General features: G+C 41.1%; 1 protein-coding gene across 8 annotated transcripts in view; it reads left to right on the forward strand.

The window, feature by feature from the left end:
• NCOA2 (nuclear receptor coactivator 2) overlaps window positions 1–27996 on the forward strand; it is a 293243-nt gene that overhangs the window by 249418 nt on the left and 15829 nt on the right. For 7 of the 8 annotated variants that reach the window (XM_040487632.1, XM_040487636.1, XM_040487630.1 and 4 more), the window contains 7 exons: window positions 5655–5865; window positions 7908–8114; window positions 10791–11006; window positions 13942–14071; window positions 22473–22638; window positions 25547–25825; window positions 26525–26602. In XM_040487632.1, coding sequence (XP_040343566.1) covers window positions 5655–5865; window positions 7908–8114; window positions 10791–11006; window positions 13942–14071; window positions 22473–22638; window positions 25547–25825; window positions 26525–26602 — 1287 coding nt within the window. The remainder of the gene's footprint in view (window positions 1–5654; window positions 5866–7907; window positions 8115–10790; window positions 11007–13941; window positions 14072–22472; window positions 22639–25546; window positions 25826–26524; window positions 26603–27996) is intronic. The other variant, XM_040487637.1, reaches the window with a different exon arrangement.

Consider the following 27996-nt stretch of genomic DNA (forward strand, 5'->3'; position numbering starts at 1 on the left):
CCCCACAGTATTTTTTTCTTAATGAAACCCAGTCCCTGGCCTCACCCTCCATTCACTCCCATTTAAAAATAAAACTCCACCAAAAAATACTGCAGAACAAATTTAACATTGAAAACATTGCAGCTTGAAAAGAAAAGTTACCACAGGAAGTATGCATTACTTAAATTTAGATCAAAGTTAGAACGCGTTACTTTAAGGAAAAAACACTGATTCTTTTGCCTCCTGCTCTCCTTCACTATTCCCAAAACAGATTCATTGTATCTCCTTTTAACTGCTGGACCGCTTTGTTGAAGGTTTTTCTTTCATTTCCAGGGAATCTAAGTTTTTTATTTAATAAGGTAAACTCTTAGGGAGCCCGAGTTGTACACTTAACTGTCTTGTTATTTTGACTCAGAGAAGAGCCATTGACCAAGTTTGTGTTTAACCTACCACTAACTTATTAAGGGCAGGAAGTACTTCGATCGTGCTATTATACCTAAAATAGAGCTCTTTACTGGGCAGAGTATTTAAACAACATTTGTTTCTACGTCATTTCGTCACCAGCAGGAAGCAGTGACAGAAAAATTTCCAAAATGTTTACCGACTGTTTTTGTTAATGTTTACTTGTTTTTGAGAGACAGAAAGAATGAATGTGAGTGGGGGAGGGCCAGAGAATGAGGGAGACACAGAGTCCAAAGCAATCTCCAGCCTCCAGCCTGTCATCACAGAGCCCCATGTGGGGATTGAACTCACGAACCGCGAGATCATGACCTGAGCCAAAGTCTGATGTTTAATCGAGCGAGCCACCCAGGAACCCCCCAACTTTTCAGCTGTGTACTTATTTGCCTAGTGGGGTGTGTTGATGTTCTCTCTGATGCTACTGGGCCGGTTATAATGAGGGTTCAGAATTATAAGGAATTTCTGAAAGGAATTTCTTCTTATCTGGCACCACTAGGCAAACCATATTTTAAGCTGGTAATGTCCTGAAAATTTTCCTCCAAATGTGGCAGAATTGTATAACCGTTTTTTAACAATTTTACCATTTCTTAACAATTTTTTGTTAGGCAAATGTGGTAAAATTGCACTTCTTATTTAAATTTTTGAAAAGATGTTTTGTAACTTATCAAAATACTTGTTATTAAAATGCATGTGCTCTTTATATTTCCTTCAGAGAGCAAGTTGATTTGACACATGAAAAATTCATAAAACCAGAAAAATGAAAAATTAAAGAAATCAAGTCCAATTTTCATTTTGTAGAACTTTTATAAAAATCTTTCTGACTCATTTTCTGCCTGAAATAGTTTAAACTAACTATTCAAATTGATGTGGCTAATTTGAGCATTCGAATAGATGCCTAAGCAAAACTTGGAAGTATCTTGGCGAAGCATTTTAAAGGAAGGCATTCCTCTTTCTGTTGTGAAGAAATCAGGCCTGACAAAGTAGACATGGACTAGAAGAACTTTTGGTGAGAACTAAAGCTTAAAAAATTTAGGGAAGAGGGGGAAATATTTGATCAGGAACTTATGTGGTCAGATCTGTCCCTTCCACAACCTACGTGACTACAGAAGAAAATGCCATAGTTGTCAGATTTTATTGCCTAACAGCCAAAGGGGTTATAGTAGACATTCTGAATTTTGTCTCCTTGATGAAGAACATTTAAAGTACACTTAAGACAATTAGATGAATGTTAGATGTGTACTCCAGAAATTAACAAGAAATAAACACAAGCACAACAATATTATCTCTAGTGGGGAAAACTGCATAATACATTCTTCTGATGTAAGCTCAATGAATCAAACAGTGTCTGTCCATAGTTACGGAGATCTAAAGAGCCAATTTCTTTTGAATATGAAACCAAGAAGTTCCTGCAAGGCTTTCTAAAGACAAAAAAGCATTTAGTCACTAGACTGACCCACAGTTGAATTTGGTCAGCTCTTAAAATGACAAAGATTAAAATTTGAAAATCAGTTTGAATACGTACTTTTTAAAAGTAAAAATCAACCGGGGCTCCTGGGTGGCTCAGTTGGTCAAGCATCCAGCTTCGGCTCAGGTCATGATCTCGCAGTTCTGTGGGTTCGAGTCCCACATCAGGCGCTGTGCTGACAGCTCAGAGCCTGGAGCCTGCTTCGGATTCTGTGTCTCCCTCTCTCTCTGCCCCTACCCCACTTGTGCTGTCTCTCAAAAATAAACATTTAAGAAAATAACAAATAAAAATCAACCAAGGAAAATCCTGAATTTTAAATTTTCTAATTATTTGAAATTTAAACACCAATAAATTGATTTAAACCATCCAAACATATTTTAACATTTCATATGTATAACATTAGATTTATTTTCAACTCATTATATTAGACACAAGAGTAGGTTACAAAGGAAGAATCATGAATGTTGTCATTAGAACTCTATGAGGGGGGCACCTGGGCAGCTCGGTTAGTCGCCAGACTCTCAGTCGTGGGGCTCGGGCCCCACATCTGGCTCTGTGCTGGGCGTGGAGCCTGCTTAAGATTCTTTCCCTCTCCCTTTGCCTGCCTCTCTCTCTCTCTCTCTCTCCCTGTCTCCCTGTGTCCCTCTCTCCCTCTCTTTCTCCCCCTTTCTCTAAAAAAAGAAAAAAAAAAAAAGAAAAAGAACTCTTTGAAACGGGTGATAGTTATTTTTGTTTGATGTGGTTTAAAGTATAATTCCAGGGGCGCCTGGGTGGCGCAGTCGGTTGAGCGTCCGACTTCGGCCAGGTCACGATCTCGCGGTCCGGGAGTTCGAGCCCCGCGTCAGGCTCTGGGCTGATGGCTCGGAGCCTGGAGCCTGTTTCCGATTCTGTGTCTCCCTCTCTCTCTGCCCCTCCCCTGTTCATGCTCTGTCTCTCTCTGTCCCAAAAATAAAATAAAACGTTGAAATAAATAAATAAATAAATAAATAAATACATAAATACATAAATACATAAATACATAAATACATAAATAAATAAAAATAAAATAAAGTATAATTCCATTTGCATGAAAAGAGTAAAGGTCAAAAGGAAAGGTAGGAGTCTAGACACAGGCTGTTGTAAATCTACGTTGTAAAAACTTTCTTTTATACATACATACCTAGGATTGGGGGCAAATAGAAAATCATCCATTAAGGATAATATACTTTATATTTATTATTGTTTATCTGAAGCGATTTATGTTGGCTGTTTCTCATCCAAGACAATCTGTGAAACTTTTTCGAGAAGTATCATATTATTTCAGTCCACCTCCTTTACTCCCTACCCTCTCCCCACACACACAATGAGCTTTAAGGGCCACTTAAAAAAAAAAATACACAAGACAGCAGCATAGTAGGGAAACTTGGTTTCATAGGCCAGCAATAAACTTCAGTTTATTAGAACCTCTTTGTTATCTTTTTGGTTTAATGATACAGTTATAAAGATATTTATCACACATTTTTATGAAATATTTTTCTGAGTGGCTCAGTTGGTTAAGCATCTGACTCTTGATTTCGGTTCAGGTCATGATCTCATGGTGGGTTTGAGCCTAGGATTCTCTCTCTCTCCTTCTCTCTCTGCCCCTCCTGGGGACTCCCTCACCCTCTCAAAATAAATAAACTTTAACATATATATATTTTTGTGATAAATTAATGGAAATATCATTGATCCTGGTCAGTTTTCTTAAATTCCAGGTTAGTACGGTTAAGGGAACTCATCTGATTGAGTGTCCGTTACTATATTCTAGACACTATCCTTGAAGGGAAATAAATGTTCCTACTAATGTTTACTTACACCTTTTGTATTCAGCAAAAACACGACATAGATTTACAGTGGAGTCACTTTACATGTCATTTGATTTACATAAAATCGTCTGTTCTCATTCAGAAGAAGCGGTGGCCATGAAATGGTTAAGCAGCGTGAATAGTTTTGTCTACCGTTTTTCCCAATAAGTATGTACCTACAGAGCGATCCTGAGGTGGCTGACAAGAGCTTTCTAGGTTTGGGTTCTCTTGTGGCTCTAACTGTGGAAATGTAGCTACGTGGTTTTAAATGCGGCACAGCCCCTACTCTGTCATTTAGGACTCAGCTGAAGACACACCAGTGTGCTTTCACCTTGGAGGAAAAACTGGCCGTGTTGCCCGTGGAGAGGGAGGGGACGTGGTGATGCATTGAGGTGTCTTCCTGAGGAGTTTTAAGGGTCATTTTGTCTGTGTCTGTCTGTGCTTTAGGATGCTAACTTTGGAACCTAACCCGTACCTAAGATGTATCTTTCCCGTGTTTGATGCCTCCATCTTTTGTTAGAGATGCGTGGCCAATCTAACTAGAAAACGGTCTGTAATTGCCCCAGCCAACACACTGGGAGCTTCCTAGAAAGTGGATCTCCAAGGTGGTACGAAGCTAGTTGACGCTGAACAAGGAATCAAATAAAACGTCACTTCCTAACTTGAGAAATATGTCCACCAAGACTTCCCATACAGATATTACGTATGCCATAAATTGCAAAAACCATAGCAAATCCAGCCTCTGTGGGGAATAGGAGTTCTACATAGAATAAAACTGTGAGCCATTTGTTTCAAGTGTGCCTCATATCAGATGTAAACAATTTCATTTGAATTGCCCGTGTCGACAAAGGGTTTAGTCATGGTGAAGGACTTGAAGTCCACCCAGGGACTTTGGGGAAATTGCCTAACTTCTGTGTTTCCACCTACACATCCAAGAAATCATTCTTACCACTTTTTCTTCATTAGAAACTACTTCTAACATTTAACTTACCCACTTTCGTTTGTAGTTCACAACAGCCCGATTTTAAATACTTGGCACGTAGATAGGTTCTACTTACAAGAACGTAAAATAAGTTGAGCTTTTTGGAAGAAGAGTAGTAGGTATGAGATAGTGGTAATATTTATCTTACTATTTTGATGTTGTAATGGAAATGAAATTATTTCGGTAAAAGGAAAACCCTAAGAAACATTACTTCTGCCTTCCGTGAAGTCAGGTTTAATAGATGGCTATGTTTGGGGACACCGTGTTTTATCCTGCTTCCCTGCATGTTGTCACCTAGACTGGTGAGTGGCTGAGAAAGCCACTGTCCTTTGAAACTGAAAGTGCAAGCAAGGAAAAAAAACACCAGTCAAACTGAAAAGGCAACGTTTAACTATTCATGGTTTCTCTGAGCTTATTTCGTGTCTTACCCCTGCTCTGAAAAAAAGAAGTCCAAAAAGGAAGTGACCATTTACAAAATACTGATTTACTGTAAGTTTAGATCACATTTTATAGCAGTTTTTTGTTGTTGTGATTTCCTAGGCAGAGTTAACCACAAAACCTAGACCTGGACTGTAAGTTATAGCATACTCAGAGTTAATTAGAAATCTGCATACTCGTGATTAATTGAATTATCAGCATAAAATAAAGGGGAATTTATAAATTGCCAATGAAACACAGTGCTGGAAGGGAGCTTTCTAATTCAGTCACCTCCCTTTTTCTAGATGAGGAGGTTGAGGACTAAGAGATTAAGTTATTTGGCCTTCGTCAATTTAATTTTTTAAAAGATGATCGATGAACTTGTTAGGCCTGAGGGATGTGCGTGCGTCAGCATGTTTTGTTTGGCCGTGGCCGTGCCGTATGCCAGTTAGGTCTGTAATTGCAGATGCGCCCGTGGTGCCCTACTCTCTAGTAGGACTGGATAAACTCTCCCGTTTGTTAACTGCAGCCTGGCAGTGAGCTGGACAACCTGGAAGAGATTTTGGATGATTTGCAGAATAGTCAATTACCACAGCTTTTCCCAGACACGAGGCCCGGCGCCCCTGCTGGATCAGTTGACAAGCAAGCCATCATCAATGACCTCATGCAACTCACAGCTGAGAACAGTCCTGTTACACCTGTTGGAGCCCAGAAAACAGCATTGCGAATTTCACAGAGCAGTGAGTATGAGATATTGATGGTTATGCCAAGAAATTCCCATATAATCACCATTAGAAACAGTGATTATTAAAATCTGATACAAACAGCTTAGTCACTTCAATGTTTTTGTGGTCAAATAGCACCATCTACTGTCCTGGTTCTTCAAAACACTATTCAAAATGGATTCTAGTGAACATGGCTTTCCAGCATTCTCTTATGGTTAATTGAATCAACACGGAGGGAGACTGACCTACATAGATAAAGTTCTTTAGATGATTGTCATATTTCCCTTTATTTTAGCTACTGCCTTCAGAAATGGAGCTTAAAATAGACTTTATATATGTCTAGATATGACTAGATACTGGAAATATAGAAAATTAGAGAGTTACGCTGACTTTTTAGGAGTGATATGCTATTAAAAATTCTTACTATTTAATCATCATACATGAATGGGCTATATATATATTAAAAATATCCTATCTCTTAAGAATCGTCCTATAAATATCAGTTTAAATGGAACTTTACCATAAACGTTTCTAAGTGCATTTTAAGTTGGCTAATTTGATATAAAGCTTGAAGACCTTACACTATTTGATAAAATACATTTTATTTTAGATTTTTGTGAGTTTAAGATGAATTACTTCTTCACCATGACCACTTAATTTACAAACTCAGTAGTTACCTAAAGTCCAACAGTTTGAATGGGAAAAAATATCTTTCCCTTACAAAGAGATATAATTTATAGAAAGATAGATGACCTCTTCAGTGTTAACTCGGTGAACAGAATGGTTTTTCCCTCGTCAAGTACAATCAGATTCGTTGTTCAGCATTTATTCCCAAACCAAAAATGGCAACCACCAACCAAATCACAAAATAATCTTTAATTAGTGGACCTTTTCTCAAGTGATTCTTGATTATTCCAAAAGGGGTAAAACAAAATAGTTTTTGCTTGTTATCTCTCAAACCTGTCTGTTTCATGAGGAATGGAAAATAGTTAGGAACCATGGGAGATCACAAAGTCAAAGAGTTGGGAAGTGAGTAAGAAGCATACTACAGAGTTTATGCTCATTAACCAGAGGCATTAATGAAGGGCAGCGTGGGAACTCATGGTTTCTCCTCCATTTGTACCTCCTAATGGAAATCAGATTATTGACTAGTAACTGAATAGCAAAACCTGAGGGAGTCATGATTAAGCATGTACATAATTTCCATTCCAAGCCCTAATTCTTCTAAATATTTTATTTGTTATTAATTGTTAAGAACTTATTTCTTTATTTTGAATGTTCTGTTTCATACTATGCTTATGTAATTCAGTGGAAATACTTGATATCGTTTAATCAAGTAGTAATAAACTGTCATTTACAATATCGGTATACTTGTAAAATTTAATAATGTTCTTATCAAACTATTGGTTGTGTGATTGGATAGTGCACACTGCACCGTGGGTTCTTGTTGGTCAACTGTAAGAATCGTTTCAAATCTAAACAGGTCCAGAATTTAAAGAAGCTGTATTTAGAAGATTAGACAGGGCCATAAAGCTTTAATACCGACTTCAGGTAGCAGAGATCACACTTACAAGATTTAACTTGCAATGTGAATAGATACTTGTAAGCTAATTCTACTCCTAGGAAAGTCCAGTTAAGAAAATGATGTGTCCAAAGCACACATGTCTAGGTTTGGGATTGTGTGCAGGACATGTTTATAGCTTCATAGCTGTGACAGTACAATACTCCTAAATTCAAATAATGTAACACAGGGACGAAACCATACGAGCGGTCTGCTCAGCAAATACGATTGAATGTTAGAAATTAGTATTGGGGAGGAAATATATGATAAGTAATAGACACCTTTTTTCTCTCTTTTTGCAAGATTGTTGAGAGTTAAGTTGGAGACTTGTTGACTAAATTATGAGTCCACGTGAGTTTGTCTTTGATGTAGGCCTTTGGTCCTTGAGGTGCAGAGCTTTGATATTTTACAGACAGCATTTTCCCTACTGCTTCTGTTACTTTTTATTTTGCATTATCCTATATTAACCTTCAATTTTCATGTGTTTTCTCCTTAGCTTTTAATAACCCACGACCAGGGCAACTGGGCAGGTTATTGCCAAACCAGAACTTACCACTTGACATCACATTGCAAAGCCCAACTGGTGCTGGACCTTTCCCACCAATCAGAAACAATAGTCCCTACTCAGTGATACCTCAGCCAGGAATGATGGGTAATCAAGGGATGATAGGAAACCAAGGAAATTTAGGGAACAGTAGCACAGGTAAGGGCTCAAATGCACTGTTACTTTATTGGTGAGTTATTTAATTCTGTAATGATTCAGCCACATCAAACTAGTCGAATTTCTCAAATGGAATTTTTTATGTTAGAAAGTAATATTTGAACGTAAGAAAATTCTGCAAATTTTCACTGTGAGACTGGCATGTGAAGCATTGGAAAGCATTCCAGTAAGCTTACTGTTTTATTCTGTGATCATGACTTTCATAGGGTTTCTGGTCACTAACCTATAGCATAGGCTGATTTCTTCTATTCCAGTTTACAGTCCTAGACATCATAGAGGTGCGCGTAAGATGATTTGATGAGTTGCTGGCATCTCATGTAATCTGCTGATAATCCCAAGCCTCCCTCTTAACTGATGACTTGTTTTTGAAGAATTTCAGAATGCAAGTTTAAAGTTCAGGCAACGTTTCATACCTATAAATGATACCGTTTTTCAGAAAACTATTCATTAAAAATAAGTTTAAATGGTAGTGTGCCTGGCCTTTTCGTACCTGATCCAGGGCTCCCTTTTCAAAGATACATGACTGCCTGTGCTCTGGTTTGGACCTTGACCTGCTGCAACTTAGCGTGTCTGCCAGGTTGCCCAAGCGCGTTTCCTAAGTGGTGACCGCTGTCCCAGCCGCTACCATGTTCCTAAACTCCCATCTCCTTCAGGCTAGAAACCATCTTAGCAGCATTGACTGCCATCACCACCTTGTCCTGTACCCTGTACCTATTTACCACAGACACAGTAGCAGGACGCTGAGTGTTCTAATGAAGAACTGCTCACAATTTACAGCTTTCTTTCTTTGTCAAGATGAAGTGCTCAAGACAAAGGCATTGAAAGAAGTAGCTAGTATAAAAGAATTTCTATTTGTGGGTGTTTAGTTCTTTGTTGTGGTGGTGGTTGTTTTTTTTTTTCTTTTAGTTTAGTGTGTCATCTCTGTATACACATCGCCATTTTAGACAGCTAATTGAACTTAGAGCTCAATTTTAAGGGGGAAAGCTGGATTTATTTATTTTCGGTTGTTGATGAGCAAGCGGTTCGTGGAGAAACGTGTACTGGGCTATATTAAAATAGTTTATTCCTTCAACAACTATTATTGCTCCAGGCCCTGACTACTTCACTAATCTATATATTCACAGAAATGGTGCCATAGTAATTTTATATTTTAAGGCAAAGTATTGAGTTATATAAAAAAAAATATTTATGCAACATTCTATAACAGAAAAGGAGCCAATGACTTCTTAAAAATGCCTCCTTGTTAGCAGAACACAGGAAGATCTGAGTTCTTGCAGGAATCTGAAGAAGAAATTTAAGGATACACCTATTTTCAAATCGGGGCAGCCTGGCGATCCAGACTGTGAGGGTCATATAGTGCCTCTGCTTCGTTTCCAAAAACAAAGAGACCAAAAGAGACTTCGACCCCAGTTATTATGATTGCATTACTATTGTTGAATTATAGGTGATTTTTCCTTCTGCTTTCTAGACTTTATATAATCTTGCTATATTATTTAGGTAATCGATTTTTGGAGAAATAAAATGCCTATTCTCCCATAGTACATTTGTGTAGTTCAAATGTAATGTTCAAATGGTTTTTTAAATATATATTACTATAATATTGTTCCAAGCTTTTCAGTCTAATTAATCACCCTTTATTCTTAATCATCCTAATGTAGCACATTCTCATTTCACCAGTGAGAAACCACCCATAATACATGTTTTCTCCATTTCTTGAATATACCCTCTTTTTAGTTATCACAATGAAAGTAAATGAAAGCAAGCCATCTATTTGAAAGCAGAACTTCTATATATCGGTCATTCAGCATTTCAAAACGAAGGGTTCTCACTTGGAGTTTATCCCCTTTAGAATATCAAGTCTTAGCAAATATTTGGCCATTGTCCACATCCCAGGGCCAGGCCAGAGAGAGCAAACACTTGAGCCTGCATGGAATATTGTGCTCTTCTTGTTGTGTGTGGCCCAAATAACTGTTAATATCTTGGGTGTAAAGGGATCTTTACCAATGTGCCCTAACCCCTTCTAGATCTATATAATCAGGAATGTGGTGGTCCAGGTATACTGAAGCCCCCCATAAGTAGGAGTTCCCTTGCCTTGGTTGTAAAAAACCGTGGTAGGAAGATCGTGTAATTTCTCAATGGTTTAGAGGCTACCTTGGTCAATTTTGAAGCGTAACAAATCAGAGTACCCTGGAAGGGATTTGAGGATTTAAAAATCTGACGTTGGCTTCACGGGACATTCTGTGATTTGGATTTATAATTAGAGTATTGACTATGAGTTTAAACCTTGTTTCTCTTAGCCTCACCTCCCTTTTGGAAAGTAAAGCACTGACGTGTAGATCAGCTAATGTGATTCACTTCCTGAGGAAGGAAGTTGGGGTTCTCCACACGCCACAGCACCTGTTTCTAAGTACATATGGGAACAATTTTAACAGCTTTTCTGAACTATAGAGAGTGGCAAGTCCGTGCTCTGAAAAACTGTAGAAACTGCCAATTCTTGTTGCTTAGCCAAGGGTCCACGTCTGTCCCAATGAAGGCATTAACTATTGGGCTGTGTAGACACAGTGATGGTCTTACACAGAGTAAGATTGTCTAGTGCTCATACATGCTGACTGTGTTTTCAGTTACTCCATCTCTCAGTTTCCTTTGGCTTGCCTGCAGGAATGATTGGTAGTAATGCTTCCCGGCCCACTATGCCATCTGGGGAGTGGGCCCCACAGAGTTCTGCTGTGAGAGTCACCTGTGCTGCTACCACCGGTGCCCTGAACCGGCCAATCCAAGGAGGTATGATTCGGAACCCAACAGCCAGCATCCCCATGAGACCCAACAGCCAACCTGGCCAAAGACAGATGCTTCAGTCTCAGGTCATGAATATAGGTAAGGTAGTTCTAGTGCTCTGCACTTTTCATTTCTGTGCTTTCTTAGAAGAGACGAACCGCTCCAGAAGTTCTTTGCAGACATGCTCCTCATTTGCAGGTGATTCCCCCCATGTCAAGCTGTCGTAAGTGGGATTTTGCTGGGACTCTGTATAGAATCCTAGAGTCTCAAAGGTTTCCCAGTTACATCAGAGAAGTAACTACCTCTGTGGTGCTTTATTTGTATTAAATTCTCTCATTTCAACTTTCGTGGGGAGTGAATCAGAGTGCCACACTGCCAGTGTTACATACATGATGGTCGTAAGGAGCATCTCAGCGTTACAGCAGTGGTTCCTGACTCTGGGTGATCATCAGAATGCTCGCAGGACATTAAGATGCAGATTCTTAGGACACCATCCTAGACTATTAAACCAGACTTTTCAGGGTCCTCACTGAAGGTACGAGGTCTTCTAGGACATCTCACAAAATGTGAGGATCACTAAAATTCTCTTCGGATACAGTTCTCATGTTATTAAAATTAATGGTCTAATACATTATATGACACCATTTATATGAAATGCCAAGAATAGACAAATCTGTAGGGAAAGTAGGTAAGTGGTTGCCTAGAACTGGGGGTCTGGGGGAACTGGGGACTGACTCCTAATGGTCGTGGGTTTGTTTGGGGAGAATGAAAATGTTCTAAACCTGATTGTGGTAATGGTTGTACAACTCTGCAAATATACTGGAACCCACTAAATCATATACTTTAAACGGGTGAATTGTATGGCATGTGAATTAGGTCTCAGTAAAGCTGTTACCCGAAAAAAAAATAATGGTCTGTACAACTCATACTTGAGATTATTTTCTTAATCATTGACATATTAAGCTTCTTCTAAATCTTGCACATTAGCATAATTCGGATAAGTTCATGTTTATGTACTTTTTCATATACTTAGAATATTGCGCAATGAGTAAGAGCTAAATCATTAACGGAAAGGTACCAGGATTGTTTTGACAAGACAACACAGAATTCTCATCCTACCTCTGGCATCCGCTTTCTTACCTAGTTATGTAATTGCTCAGCACATATTGGCTTATTGTTTCTGAGAGGTGACATTCAGATAGCCTTTCTACAGAGAATGTACTTCAAATTGATGAGTGGTTTCCAAACATAAATTCATATAATTTATGAAAGGCTTTTATAGAAAAATGCTGAAAATGACCAGATTTTCATGCAGAATTCAGCTGGGAAATTTTTAATGTATTGATTCATTCATTTAAATATCATAATTAAGGGGCACCTGGCTGGCTTAGTTACTAGAGCATGTGACTCTTAGGGTCACAAGCCCCATGTCGGGTATAGAGATTACTTGAAAAGTTAAACACACACACACACACACACACACACACACACACGATAATTAATAAATCTCTCATATCCAGAAATTTAATTTTTTCTCCATGTTTCCTTATTGAAGGGCACCTCACCTGGCCTTTGAGCTTTATTGTGTAACTGAATTTCTTTGATTTTTAATAAATTCAGAAAGCCATGAACTCCACAGAAAGTTGTCTCTTGTAATGGAAGACTGGTCTACACATGACAACAATAAAATCATTAAAAAATCTCATGTCATCCATTAGCTTTAAACCTCTAACAAGAACTAAGAAAGGGCACATCTGACCTGCCTGAGCCTTCTTTCTGTTCTACCCCCTTTCTTCTAGAAGAGCTAACTGAATTACAGTGAATGAAAGTTCAAGAAAAGTGATCTAGCACTTCTTGAAAGTATGATCCAGGACCCCAAGCCTCTCAGGAGGTCCACAAGACTAAACTGTTTCCATAATAATGCTGAGACCCTACCGGCCCTCTTCACTCTCCCCTCTCTCATAGTTACATGCTGTGTGGTGGAATGTGGGAGCACATAGGATGCTCTGGCTCTCCTCTGTCAATCTGGACATTAAAGTGGTCCTCACGATGTAAAACAAGGGGCGCCTGGGTGGCTCAGTCGGTTAAGCGTCCAACTTCAGCTCAGGTCATAATCTCACAGTTTGTGACTTCGAGGCCCTTGTCAGGCTCTGTACTGACAGTTCAGAGCCTGGAGCCTGCTTCAGTTTCTGTGTTTCCCTCTCTCTCTGCCCTTCCCCCCACTCATGCGTGCTCGCTTGCGCGCGCGCTCTCTCTCTCTCTCTCTCTCTCAAAAATAAAATAAAAATTAAAAATAAAAAAAAATTTTAATGTTAACAATACCAGTAAAAGGGTTTTTTTCATTTTTCATTAAAAGATCTGGTTTAAGGGCACCTGGGTGGCTCAGTCGGTTAAGTGTCCAACTCATGATCTCAGCTCAGGTCTTGATCTCACAGTCATTGAGTTCAGGCCCTGTGCTGGGCTCCACACTGGGTGTGAAGCCTATTTAAAAAAGAAAAAAAAATCTCTTGTTTATATTAACATATAGTGGATTTATTATAATGATTTTTAAATGAAGGAATAATTGTTTTTTCTACTTTCCAGTGTTAATTTCCCATACAGTGTCAATCAGATATAACCCACATAAACTAAAGCTTGTTTCTTGAAGAATATAAAAGGTTCTCTTTGCAAGAGTTTAGAACTGCCACTCTATATGTTCCCTAAAGTGAGTGAAAAGCCTTGAAGTTTATTGCCTTTGTTAAATTTGATCTTACTATTTTCACCTAAATATTATTACATCTGGTTTTTTTTTTTTTTTTTTTTTTTAGGTTTACTTATTTATTTATTTAGGTAATCCCTGCACCCAACTTGGGACTCAAACTCATGACCTTGAGATCAAGAGTCACATGCTCTTTCAGCTGAGCCAGCCAGGCACCCACATCTGTCTGTTTCATTTTCCATAAACCAGATATTTCTCTATATATTACATAGCAGAAATAGGCACTTTCTTGATTACAGGTTATAAAGTTTTTTGATTTTTGTCTTCTCTCTTTAGGGCCATCTGAATTAGAGATGAATATGGGGGGACCGCAGTATAGCCAACAACAAGCTCCCCCAAATCAGACTGCCCCATGGCCTGAAAGCATCCTGCCTATAGACCAGGCATCTTTCGCCAGCCAAAACAGGTGAGTCCCGAGTACCCAGGAGCTCCAAGAGAACAGTGGTTCATGAGTTCTGGAAGTTATTTTATTTTTAAATGTCTATTTATTTTGAGAGAGCAGGCACATCTGCACTCACATGAGCGGGGGAAGGGCAGAGAGAGAGGAGGGAGAGAATCCTAAGCAGGCTCTGTGCTGTCAGCACAGCCCGACTCAGGGCTCAATCCCACCGGCCGTGAGATCATGACCTGAGCGAAATCAAGAGTTGGGCACTTACCTGACTGAACCACCCAGGCACCCCGGTAACTTATTTTAGACCTCTGCCGAAAATTAATCTTTTCCTTCTAAATAGTTGGTCCTGACCAGTTTTCACATATTCAGACTATAATCGTCAGTTGTTGGACAGGAGGTGAGGGGGTAGGGGAGGGAGAAATCCAGAAATCAGTTACTTCTAGGGCATACCTTTAAAAAGTTATAATTTAGTTGGAAAATAAAAGATGTGCATTAATAACTATAAGGTAGTATGTACTGTACTATAAATGGTATAAGAGAAATCAAACAAATTACAAGAGATCATCCAACTGGGGTGACGGGGGAAGGCTTCAGAGTCCTGAAGGAAAGGTGTAATTCAGGAGGTAGACATGGCAGGAAGCCAGTCCAGTGGGTAAAAGCAGCATAATCAGGGCCTGGATGTTACAGAAACAACACGGTATGTTTAGGGTAACGGGGAATAGTCTAGTTTTCTGTTACATATATATTACCACTTAAAAAATATACAGTAAAGGCAGTATGGGAAGATTTGGCAGGAAGAGTAGATTAGTAACTGAATAGATTTATAGAAGGTTTTCAATACCTAAGAAACAAAAAGAGATGAACATTTGGGAAGGGGGGGTTGGAAGAGATAAGGAAACAAACCATAACAGACTGTTAGTGATAGAGAACAAACTGACGGTTGCTGGAGAGGAGGTGGGTGGAGAGATGGGTTAAATGGGTGATGGATATTAAGGAGGGCACTTGTTGGGCTGAGCATTGGGTGTTACATGCATAAGTGATGAAACACGGAATTCTCCTGAAACCAATACTACACTATATGTTAACTGACATTTAAATTTAAATACAAATTTGAAAGAAAGAAAAAAGAAAAAGAATGTCTTAAATACCACGCTCTGAAGAATTCAGACTTTTGCATTAAGCCATTAAAAAAGGTTTTTGGAAAAGGAAATGGTATGTGATCTTGTTTTAAGTTTTTTTTGCTTCTGATTATGTCAAATTTTGTTTCTTTGTAGGTGATCTTTTCTCTTGTTGCTTTTGAAATATTCTTTGTATTTACTGTATGTGTTGCACTTTCACTACAGTGTGTCTGGGTGTGGATTTATTTATACTGCTTGGTATTTGGCATGTTTTACTTGTTTTTACCCCGTAGATTCATGTTTTTCATGTTATTATCTCTAGTACTGTCCCTTTCCATTTTCTTTATTCTTTCCTTCTGAGATTCTGGTTAGACATATTACACTTTCTCTTTCTACGCTGGATTTTTTTTTTAAATTCTACCCTCCATTTTTTTTTTTTTATAGATATACATATTTATTTTTGAGAGAAAGAAAGAGACCGTGTGAGCAGGGGAAGGGCAGAGAGAGAGGGAGACAGAATCCGAAGCAGGCCCCAGGCTCTGAGCTGTCAGCACAGAGCCCGGTGCAGGGCCCAAACTCACAAACTCAGCAAGATCATGACCGAGCTAAAGTTGGACGCTTAGCTAACTGAGCCACCCAGGTGCCCCCTACCCTCCATATTTCTTAATCCATGTATTTTCTATCTCCTTGTCTCTCAGTACATCAGGATAATTAATTTATTATCCAGTTCATTAATTACTTCTTCATCTGTGTTTAATCCAGTTACATTTTTTATTTCTTAAAGTTTTATTTGCCAGGTCTACTTTTCAGTCTCATTATTTGCTTATTTTCGTGATTCCATCTTTATATCTTTAAGCATTACATTCATCATTATTTTCTGAATTTCTTTATCTGATAATTCTGATTACTAGGTTTCATAGAGGTCTAACTCCAGTATTGACTCTCCCTCATGATGGCCTGTTTCCCTGAGTATTTTGGTAATCTTGCTTTGGGAGTTCTTAAGTTGATCTTGGTTGGTGAAACATCTAGAGTCGAAATTGAGGAAACTTCTCTTAAAAAAGCAAATTTGCAGTGCTCTCTGCCAGAGGCGGGGGGTCCATTCCACGTTCCCTCGGTTCAGTCTAGCAGCCTCAAATTAGTGCTTTTATTTTGCTTTGGCCCAGAGCCCCAGCTCTTGTAACTGCTCTGTGGATAAAAACACACCTATCACCAGTAGCTTGAGATGCTCAAGGTTTAGCTCGTAGGTGGTTTTTGTTTTGTGTTTGCCTCTTTGAGAGTTCCATTATTCCCTGCAAAGCCAAGGTCACAGTTATGTCGTCTGCATAATCTCATTTTTAGCAGTGACTAACTGCAAGCAGACTTGAGGCCTAAGTGATGGTCCTGCTTGGCTGGTTGGGTGAACAAAGCAGCTCCCCAGGCAAAGAGATGGGAGCCTAAGCCAGAAGGCGGTGTGGGAACTGAAAGGGTGTGCGCGGTGTTTTCCAGGAAGTAAACTTGTTGGAAAACAAGCTGTAGCAATTCGGCCTTGAGGCCCACATGTAAAGAGCTGGGGTTGAAGGCTCCGTGAGGACCCTACTGCAGACCGAGTGTTTTGTCCTGGTTTATTGTCCTAGATTATTCTGGTTTAAAGTTATGTAATATTCTTATCTAATTCACAGATAATGAAAGTCAGCAAGGTTTTTGAAATTTCCTAAGAGTTGAGTACATTTTCAGAGTTTCTTATTTGTTTTTTTAAAACTACAGGTTTCAGAGTGAGTCCTACTCTGAGATGTAACGCTTTTATCATAGTGGGCCTTGCACAGCTCAGAAGCGTGGTATGATACCTGTCTGTTTTCCTTCCCTTATCTTAAAGGAGAGTAAAGGATTCAGAAGATTCAGTGAAGTTTAAAAACAAAACAAAACAAAAAACCCAAAAGTATCAGAAAATGAATAAGATCCCAGCAATAAGATATCTGAGAAAAAGTCGAGGGCTAGTTATTTCACTGAAACAAAAGACCAGGGAAAGTGCTTACTAACCGTCTCGAGTACATAAAGGAGGAGGCTCACTTACCAGCTGTATTCCTTTCATCATGGGAAGAAATTAGTATTTTTTTAAGCCTGCGGTGCCTCTGAATCACGTCTGGGGTCTCCTTAACAGGCGGGTCTGGGTGGGGCCCAGGGCTCTGCATTTTGAGAGAGACCCAGAAGATGCCTGCATCTCTGGCCCTCCCCCTGCACTCTGAGCAGAAATGAGGCAGGAGAAGGATGACAGAGCAAGAACCGCGTGCAGTCACTGTGGCTCTCACCAGACCAGCCACCAAGGCAGCGTGCAGCTTCCATCACCGGGTCTGTTGGGAGTAGAGCATTGCACAAATAACCACTGTAGTAATAACTTGGAAGCAGTACTTTTTCGGGGTCCTTCCAGTTCTTTGAGTCTAATTTGATGGCGTCCGTGAGTGTTAAGCTGTTTCTAAATATGTTTATCTGATATGTTAAAGAGCCACCCATTTCCATGGAAACTTGCACATAATGGAAATGTAGTACGGTAGTTAAATGCAGCATCTGATAGTTGTTTTGGGGTGAAATGTCAAAGATTAGTTTCTAGAGAATACTAGGCGCAAAGTTAGGATTTTCCCTGTTGCCCAAACAGATGAACATTCTGTTAAAACAAAAATGGAAGAATTCCGGAGTTTGTACGGAGCCCAGTCACCATGTAAGCATGTTCGGTTTGCTGTGCAAGTTTCTGGGTCTGGGCACCAACCCTGTTCTGCCGTTGCTCTGGATACGCTGTGTCAGTTTTCTTTGTATGAGAACTGTGTGGACAAAACAGAATGTGTTCATCACTTCTAAAGTCATTTCAGCTTTTCCAGCCACTTACCCCCCATCTTTTATTTTAAATAATTCAGTTTGGAAGAAATTTATGGCCAACTTTATGGTAATCTTATTGTCATAGAAATTCAGAAGTGATGGATAACAAAGGTTTTGACTATGTCTCTCTTTTGAAAAGAAAAACAGTGCTTTATCATCCCGCCCCCTTTTTTTAACTCCCCTAAGTATCATCATTAACATTTTATAGTTTTACTGCCTACTTAGGGGTAAGTTTTTAATGTTTTATGAACCCAGCATTAGTTTAAGTACACATTTCCAGAAGACTATAGGTTAGCCCTTAAATCTCAAACATAATTCTCTTATTTATTTATAGTTGAACTTGCATTTTCTGTAGTTCCATTGTGTTTTATTTTCCTCGATGTCATATGTAAAAAAGATGTTTAAAATATAGCCAGGGCTCCCTGGGTGGCTCAGTCAGTTGAACGTCCGACTCCTGATTTCGGCTTAGGTCATGATCTCACAGTTTATGGGATCGAGTGACAGCTCTGTGCTGTCAGTGCAGATATATTGACATACTTATCAAATATGCTTTGATATATTTATCAAAATAAGTAAAATAAAATATAGCCCAAAACTTATAAAGGATTTTTTGAAGATTTCTGTTGGATTTATAAAAGTGGCTTTCTCTTCAAATACAGTAGCTGCCCTCCATGAAAAACTTGCTTTCACATTAAGTTCAAAATCTGAGTTAATTTGGTTTTCTTTTGTTTGAAATGCATCTAAATAGGGGCGCCTGGGTGGCGCAGTCGGTTAAGCGTCCGACTTCAGCCAGGTCACGATCTCGCGGTCCGTGAGTTCGAGCCCCACGTCGGGCTCTGGGCTGATGGCTCAGAGCCTGGACCCTGTTTCCGATTCTGTGTCTCCCTCTCTCTCTGCCTCTCCCCCATTCATGCTCTGTCTCTCTCTGTCCCAGAAATAAATAAACGTTGAAAAAAAAAATTTTTTTTTTAAAAAAAGAAATGCATCTAAATAAAGTTTCTTTTGTTGTCTATTTCTTATCATGTAGTAGCTGCTACTTTTCTGCAGAATTTTGAAAATAACGTGAAAAGTGATGATAATGGTCATGGTTTCTCAAACAAGAGCTCAGAATTGACCTTATTCCCCTTTTAAAAAAAAAAATGTTCATTCTGAGAGAGAGATTGTGTGTGTGCATGCATGGGCGGAGGAGGGGCAGAGAGGGAGGGAGAGAGAGAATCCCAAGCAGGCTCTGTGCTATCAGCATGAGCCCAGTACGAGGCTGAATCCCAGGATCTAAGCCAAAATCAAGAGTTGGACGCTCAACCTACTGAGCCACCCAGACGCCCTTATTCCCCATTTTTGTCTCCATCCTTACCATTTTTTGGTAGTTCATAAAGTGTACATTTCAAGAAATGAGGTTTCTTTTGATGATAGCTTTATCTTCTGCTAGTTTGTTACTTAATCATTTCGCATCAGCCCTTGGCCTGTGTGTGTTCTTTCCTTTATTCCTCTGAATTTCGTCCTTGTCTTGTCTAGATTGTGACTCTATTTGTAATTGCCCAAAATGCAGGAGAATAAGTTCTTCATTGTGTTGGGGGACATTTATAAAGTTGGGATTGGAAGTCTGGATTGGTATTTTTTCCATAAGCCAATCATATTATTACATACATCTCTAAGGGAAGTGATATAACTCATGGTATACCCAAATTTATCATATCAACCACAATGCAATGTATCTTTCTGATTATAAGATACGATATCCTGGCTAGATTAGGAGCCCTTTATTTTCACCAACTGGAAACTTACTGAGCCTATGCAGTTTCAAGAACTGGGCCAACAAAGAGACTTAAGATCTCCTCACTTGGTACAGTCTAAAGTTGATACTTTAACATCAATACCAATATCGATTTTAAGTGAAAAGAAAGGACGAAGCATGGAATGACAAGTGTTGGCCTTAGAGTGGCATAGATGGCATCTTCTGGAAAAGGATCAATTACCCAGGGTGGCTGGGGCTCACGGGGAAATTGTGGACATTGAGTTTGTAGAGACTAGGCTTTACCAAAGTGTGTGCGTCCTTAAATTCCACCACCACCACCTGTCCAAGGACTTAGACATTTTCCTGGAGAGCTAAAATAAGAATTTTTGAGTCATCCCAGCAAAATTTGTTTTGGAAAAGGAACCTAACAGCATTGTCTGAGGAGAATAGGAGAGAGGCTATAAGCAGGGAATTATTTTGAGAGTCCTCAGCCTGAGCTGACAAGGAAGAGCCCTGACCAAAGTAGGAAAGCTGGAGGTACTGTTGGACGTTTCAGTCTGTGTTATGTATTGCTTTGAGGTTTGTTTTTTTTTTTTAATTAAGAAAAGCATGTAACAAAAATGGGTTCTTTTATGTTGGAAATTGTTTTTTTAATTTAAGCTTTGGATGTATCTTTCCTACGGTGGAGTTGTCTTGCAGAGGGTGACCGTACCTCCCTTTCCTTTTGACGCTGGGTTTCAGTCCAATGCAAGACTGGGGGGGTGTGGGTTCGGGCGGAACCCAGCAGCCTTCCTAGATTTAAGAGAGTAGATTTCACCTTAGCCTGTCAGCAGTGGGGATCTAGAGGGGTCTGGGTGGGGAGGTCGTGTTTGGTGTGGGAATGAAGCTTCCGAAAACAGAAGTTGAAAATTAGGGAATAAGGCAGACCAAGAAAATACTTTAATGCATTTAACTAGCTACCATCTTTGGGGAGTGAGGTCCCAGGTATAAGTGATTTGGTAAACACACAACATCCACTCTTGGCTGACTCGACCTCTTTTCGTGAAACTTACCACATCCAAATGTTGGTCACTCCTCTGCAGAATTTCCTCCTCTCTTTGCTTCTGTGATATGCGGTTCTGTTGTTTTTCTCCTCCTTGTTGCTGCTTTTCTACACTGCACCTTCCTCCCACTCCTTAAGTGTAGGAGCAGCAGACTGATCTGATCACATTTGTGTTTAAAAACTTAAATTCCAGGAGAGCATGGATGCCAGAGAAGCAGGAAGGGCAGTAGGGAGACTTTTCCAGGAAACGATGTCTTACTGAGGAGCAAGGCAATGATGAAAAGAGGCAGGTTAGAAAAGGCCCCCCAAAAACCAGAGCACGAGTCTCAGAGTGTTAGCTACCTTTAGCAAGGCAGGACCATTTGAGTGGAACCGGGTGGCCGCACAGCGCACGCGCTTGGCCTGTGGTAGTAGCCCCGCGGCAAGGGAGGCTCGGGGATGCAGGCTTAGAGCCAGGAAGGGCAGGTGAGCAGTGTCATGAAGGGCGCATTCAATTAGGTGATTTCCCTTACAAGTTACTGGGGATAAATGGAGAGTATAAATTGGTCTTTAATGCACTGATTATAAATGTTGGAAATCAATTGTTGGCTTTCATAGTCAGCATCTCGGGATCCTAGGCCAAAGTGGCATGCCAAGCTGTCTTTAGAAAACATGGCATATTAAATTGGGTTAGATAAATAACTTCATCCCTTGATGGATCTATTCACACTTGCTTAAGAATGAACTTACTTACTTGTAAACTTTTCTTTTCTCCAAAACATCGTATGGTAACTCTAAGAGTACTAATTAGACCATTTTGGCAAAATACAAGTATCATTTTCCCTTTCGATACTGAAGTAACTCAGAAACTTTTCAAACCCCCACCACGAACAACTTGTCATTTAATTTAAATTTTAGGAGTTTTATGTACCATGAGTTTGGAGTTTAGTGTTACAATTATATCACCTATGACCTTTTATAATTATATAATCTGCACATTCATGATCTACTTTGGTTGACTCAGAAAGGCCAAGAGCCGCACTTCCTGGGGGCCTTAATGAATATGTTTGCAAGGCCTGCTTATGCATGACTAAGAAGTTTCCTATTAGTCTGACCAGAGTTAGTCTAGTGACAGCTGAATTCAAAAAACTTAATGCAGCTTTTCTTCTTATAGGTCTCTAGTCTCTCCCAGGTGAGTCATCACAGCCACGTATGAAATAAGACTGTTTAAATGAAATTTGTCTTTCCTACCAAAGTTCAGAAAAATCCTTTGATTACTTCAGGGCAAAGTGAATACATACATATGCTTGAGAAATCCGTGTAGATTTGTGGAAATGCAACGATCAGGAGGGCCCTGGCAGCACGCGCGTCTGTGTAGGAATCACGGCTTGGCAGTGTCTGCTTGTGCGATCTCCCCGACACGTGGGTTAACCCCTCTGAGCCTCAGCTTTGCCAGCTTTAAAGTGGGGGCAGGCAAAACGAAAACCATACACTAGATGCCTCGATTGGCACTGAGTAGAGTGTGTCTGTCACTGTGACTTGTCATTTTGTTCTGTTCTGGCTGGTAGAGCGTTGTGTTACACAGACCCGGAAGTCAGTGGTTGATGTTGGTCACTTTTTGTCCCTAAGGGAAGAAAGCGTTCTCTGACCAGCTGGCTTTTCCAGGGGCCCACGGTGAAGTTTGTGTCTTCACAGGCAGCCATTCGGCAGCTCTCCGGACGACCTGCTGTGCCCACATCCTGCAGCAGAGTCGCCCAGTGATGAAGGCGCTCTCCTGGACCAGCTCTATTTAGCCTTGCGGAATTTCGATGGCCTGGAGGAGATTGACCGAGCCCTCGGGATACCCGAACTGGTCAGCCAGGTGCGCACGGGCTGGGGGCGGGGGGCGGGGGGGCGGGGGGGGGGGGGTTGCTGAGCTCTCTCAAGGGCACAGACTCGTCCGTTTTCTTTGGTTCACAGATGCTCTGCGGTCTGCTTCTTAGGGCACTTCTTTACCTCCTAACAAGCCGGCTCTGTTTTCTTTCTTGCCTTCCTTGTTACCCCGACGTAAACGTTTGCCCAAGGATGGAGAACACTGAAAATGAGCTTTCGTTAAATTTAGGCTGTTGAGCTGAAAGGCAGAAAGTCAAGGCCAGCTCACCTAATGACTTAGAGGGACACACAAGGAGCAGAGAACAGAGAAGTCTAGAACAAAACACTGCCGCCCCAATGACCTAGAACCCTTTCAGCTAAAAACCCAGTTGGCATCCACGATGATCATATTCATCTTTACATTTGTGGGCTGGTGAGAAGAAGCCAGTGTGCTAAAAGAATACTTCACACACAAGCTAGCAGAAGTCATTTTAGAGGTAGCTAGAGCTCATTAATCCTTTTGACCTTTGTGTGGGTTGAGCCCATAATAATTTGGGGGGATATTTAAACGTAAATGGGAAGACAAGAAAGTGCTTCTTAAGCTTCCTCCTTCTGATAGTTTGTTAAAGCAATTCTCTACTTTAAAGTATTGCTACTTTATAGCAATAATATAATAAACAGCTTAAACATAGTCTCGAATGTGGTAACAGTATTTTCTGTGTCTGGCTACCCGGCTAAATTTGTGGGAAGCAGGCAAGGAAGCAGGCATCCTGGTTTACTTTATAAAGAGGAACAAACAAATCAAAATCTAAACAAAAGCTATCCCGGTCTCAGTACTGTCTTCCTCTTTGCTCATCATCTTTATTTCTTACTGCTAAACAGTAGCTTCCAGCGTCCAGTATACTCTTAGACACATGATGTGTCAGGAGGATGTCAGAAAGGTGATGCAAAGTCATTGGAGGCTTCTCTAAAGCCTAGAAATCATACTGTCATAATTCCCACAGTTCAGCAGACAGAAGTGGGAGTTAAGACTTGTCGATTCATATCAAGAACAGCAGAATGGGAAGAAATGACTCGAGAGGCTACATGATATAATGTGAAATAAATCGAGAAAGGAGAATGGAATTTATTTATTTTTTTTTAATTTTTTTTTCAACGTTTATTTATTTTTGGGACAGAGAGAGACAGAGCATGAATGGGGGAGGGGCAGAGAGAGAGGGAGACACAGAATCGGAAACAGGCTCCAGGCTCCGAGCCATCAGCCCAGAGCCCGACGCGGGGCTCGAACTCACGGACCGCGAGATCGTGACCTGGCTGAAGTCGGACGCTTAACCGACTGCGCCACCCAGGCGCCCCGAGAATGGAACTTAAATATTTCCTGTGTGGCTAGTTTGCTTTTGCTTTAAGTGGTAGCTAGAAGTCAGCACTCAGTATTGTTCTCGAGTTTTGTCCAAGTGACATTTTTTTTTAAATGTGGTTATTGGGATTGTTTGTAGCATCATTTTTATCAAAACTGGTGTCCTTTTATCATGTAATATTTTTAGTCCCCTTCATTTTTTCATTCATTAGTATTCTGTTTTGTCCCATCAAGTCCATTGTCAGTATAATGTCATCCTATTAAACTGAATTATAGAAACATTTTTCGGTGGATTTGGGAAATGGAGAGTACAAATAGACTTTATTTGTGCACGTGAGAGTTGTGTGTCTTCTTTAAAAACTGGAAATTATTTCATTTCTTCTCTGTTGAAGATGGGCAGGTATTTAAAGTTCTAAGATAGTTTCGTGAGTATAGTTATTCAATTCAATAATGAGTTCAGTAATTCAGTAATCAATGGTGTCCCCTGGGGAGGCTCCATCCACATACTTAAAACTGTGCTGGAGAGGGCAGTGGGCCCGAGTCTCATGGGTGGACCTCAGGACCACGCTGACGTGAGCCAAGGATCATGGCCAGCACCAGGCCCCTGCTCTAACTTGGGTAGACTGGTTTGAGGAAGGCCTAGGACATGACCATGTTAGAGAAAGCCTTAAGAGACATTTTTGCTCTTGAGTCCTTCCCTCCTTCTATCAGAAGGGTTGTAGCAATTACCCCAGAAGTAGAAGGGAGAGGAGAATAGAATTAGCAAGTATGTGTTTCCACCCTAAACACAGACACCGAGGGCCACTTGGGGGTGAGGTGTTCCCCCTTGGAGAAGTTGTGGATTTTCTGTACCTGCTTCATTCTGACCCAGATAGATCAGGTAACCGTAAGAAGTCAAGAACAACAAACACAGCAAATGTGTCCAGTAGCTCATAAGACGGTGGCAAACTGTAGGAAGGTCTGGCAGCACAGAAGGCAGTTAAATAAAGGCAGTGTATCGCACTGCCGAGGAGCCCAGGTGCTAAATCACAGACTGGATTGGAACCCACTACCGAACCAGCTAGAAAGGCTTATCGCAACTTCCTCCGTGTCTCCAGGTCTCGCTTTTTTCATCTGCAAAACGGGAACGATGGTGGCGGGTGCCCCAACACTGCCGACCCCGGTGAGGTACCAGGGTGGTCGTCTGACTAAAATGATTGCTTCAAGTATGAAGAATCAGTGAAAAGACTTAACACTTCCAGGGGACATTTCCATTTTACAGTCCGGGTCAGTCTCTGGTGGGGAAGTGAGGAGGCAGTGTCCCATAGTCCTGGCCTCGTTCTCCTTCCCTTAGAAGAAGGGTTGATGGGGGTCAGGCCTGACCCTGCTTCTTCCCTCACATAAGTGCACCCGTTGAACAAAGATACTTTCTAGGAAGAAAAGTGGAGTCACGCTAGGTACCTTTGTATAGTAAGTACAGTGTGAAAAGCTTCAAGTGTATGACAGAGAAAATAACCTGTATCAACTCCGCTGTTTAGAGCGGTTGCATTCATTTGTTTGTTATCTGGGGCTGTCTCTTCAGAGCCAAGCAGTCGATCCGGAACAGTTCTCCAGTCAGGAATCCAACATCATGCTGGAGCAGAAGACCCCGGTTTTCCCACAGCAGTACGCATCTCAGGCCCAGATGGCCCAGGGAAGCTATAACCCCATGCAGGATCCGAACTTCCATACCATGGGACAGCGGCCCAGCTACGCCACACTCCGCATGCAGCCCAGACCCGGCCTCAGGCCCACAGGCCTGGTGCAGAACCAGCCAAACCAGCTGCGACTCCAGCTGCAGCATCGCCTCCAGGCACAGCAGGTGTGCTCTTCGTGGGCGTCTGGAGAGGCGGCCAGGGCGTGGGGGAGTGGGCAGCTTGAGGCGAGAGGGCGGCGTAACAGTCGTATCCTCGGGGAGGGCGGAAAGCTCATCCCGTCCCTTCCAAGATGACCCTACAGCTCGTGCTCTGTTCTACTTACTGATTTCCCTTCTGTCTCGTCCACTAACTCCACTCTAGCACAGGGGAGCTGTCCTGTTGCCCAGCAGGACAACGGTCTGGCCTTGAGCTCTCTGAGCCTCAGTTTTCCTGTCTATAAAATGGGGCTGCTGTATGGTGCAGGGCAATGTGCATATGAGTTAAAGGTGGTTTCTAGCTCAGTGTGAGCACTCAGGGCAACAGTAGCTCGTTTCCTCAGTCCTGTCTCATGACAGAAATTGTCACTGTTAGCTGACTGGTGGCAGAGCAGTGCTGCCTTCTGAGTGCCTAGTTAGCTCAAGAAAATGTGTTCTCGGGAAACAAGGCTAGACAGATTTCTGTAAACAGTCCACAACGTTTTCTCAGTTATAAGCAATGCGAAACCTCACTGATAATTAGCTTTGTAAAAGAATTCAGCTGCAAACCATGTGGTTTCAGCATCTAACGCATACAGATGTTACACTGGGGAGGGCGATTTCTCAAGAGAGATGATTTAAAATATATTGTGTAAAAAATGTATTGATTCTTCTGTCTGTTGCATTTAGAATCGCCAGCCACTTATGAATCAAATCAGCAATGTTTCAAATGTGAACTTGACCCTGAGGCCTGGAGTACCAACACAGGTAAGGAGCAGACCAGCAGTCAGATTTCATGGGATGTTGAGTTTCTCTGTCATTTCTTCCTTGTCAGTATCCCAGGCAAAGTTACCTACAAGGTCATATGACCCAGACCAGCACCATGGATCTGTTAGGTCATTCAGATGTCCATCTAGCCTGTCACTTTTGTAGTTCCATTTTTACTGCCAGGTACAGTCAGTTCTTGTCATTCACTTGTGTTGTGTTCTATGAAGTTACAGCAAACACTGAATTAGCGACTAGTGAACCATTGCTCCCAGGAGACATACAGGGTTAGGGTCCTGCCAGCCTCTGGTGCCAGCATGGTCATCAGTCTATCAGTACATAACCTTGTTTCACATGTGCTTCAATTTGAAGAAATCTTATTTAATAGATACTGTCGATTTGTTACCTTGAACTCAGAGACACCAGCGCTGTGACTCGCCTGAATGAAGCTCACCCCACACGTGCCTTCTCCATAAGGTACATCGCAGCCTCTTGCATTTAGGAACACTAGACAGCTCGTTAGCACTACTCTTAGGAACCACCATCAAGAGCAAAATCACCTGAGAAAAGCACACCAGAGTGAAAAACGTGGAACTAAGGACGCTTACAGTATGAGAGCTAAAACAAGAAGGCAGAGTGTCACCTTGTTTCAGCCTTAGGTGGGAATAATGTGCACCTTGGGCATCTCAGATTCTTTTGCGCATGTCCATAGATGTTGACAGTGCTGTGAATATAGAGTTGGGGGTTACAAATAAATTTTAGCAAGTAGGTAAGTTCACAGATACGGAATCCAGGAGTAATGAGGATTGACTCTGTACTGCTAGGACCCCATAAACAGCCTTTTACCTCTTCTGGGTGGCAGGCACTGACATCCTTCCCTGCAGCCATCTGTCTTTTCCTCTTCAGTCTGCCCTGGCCTCTTTGCATGTTCCTATCACCTCGCTCTCCCTACACTCCCTCCCCCCTCCCTGCCTCTGTTCAGCCTTTTCCAAAGCACTTCAAGCCACATTTCGGCACAAATGATCTGGTTTCCCTTTAGATTTGAATGCCATCTTCGAGGTTTCTGTGACATTCATCTTACAGCTAGGACTGGTATTATTACGAGGTCCTTTAGTTAACTGTGTTCTCTCACAGTGAGTTCCAAGTTAATCCATAGTAACATTGAAGTTACCCATGTCAGTCATTGCAAGGTTTCAGAAAAATCATCATCTCTGTAGAACTTAGAAGCCCACATTCTCACCCACCTACTGTTCGACTCTAAAATGTTCTCTCCACATGGCGTCTGGGTGGCTCATTCGGTTGAGCGTCCAACTCTTGATTTTGACTCAGGTCATGATCTCAGGGTTTATGAGATCGAGCCCCATCTTGGGCTCTGCGCTGCACTTGGAACCTGCTCA

The sequence above is a fragment of the Herpailurus yagouaroundi genome, unplaced genomic scaffold (genome assembly GCF_014898765.1).
Source record: "Herpailurus yagouaroundi ecotype Mexico unplaced genomic scaffold, PumYag 165, whole genome shotgun sequence".
NCBI lineage: Eukaryota > Metazoa > Chordata > Mammalia > Carnivora > Felidae > Herpailurus > Herpailurus yagouaroundi.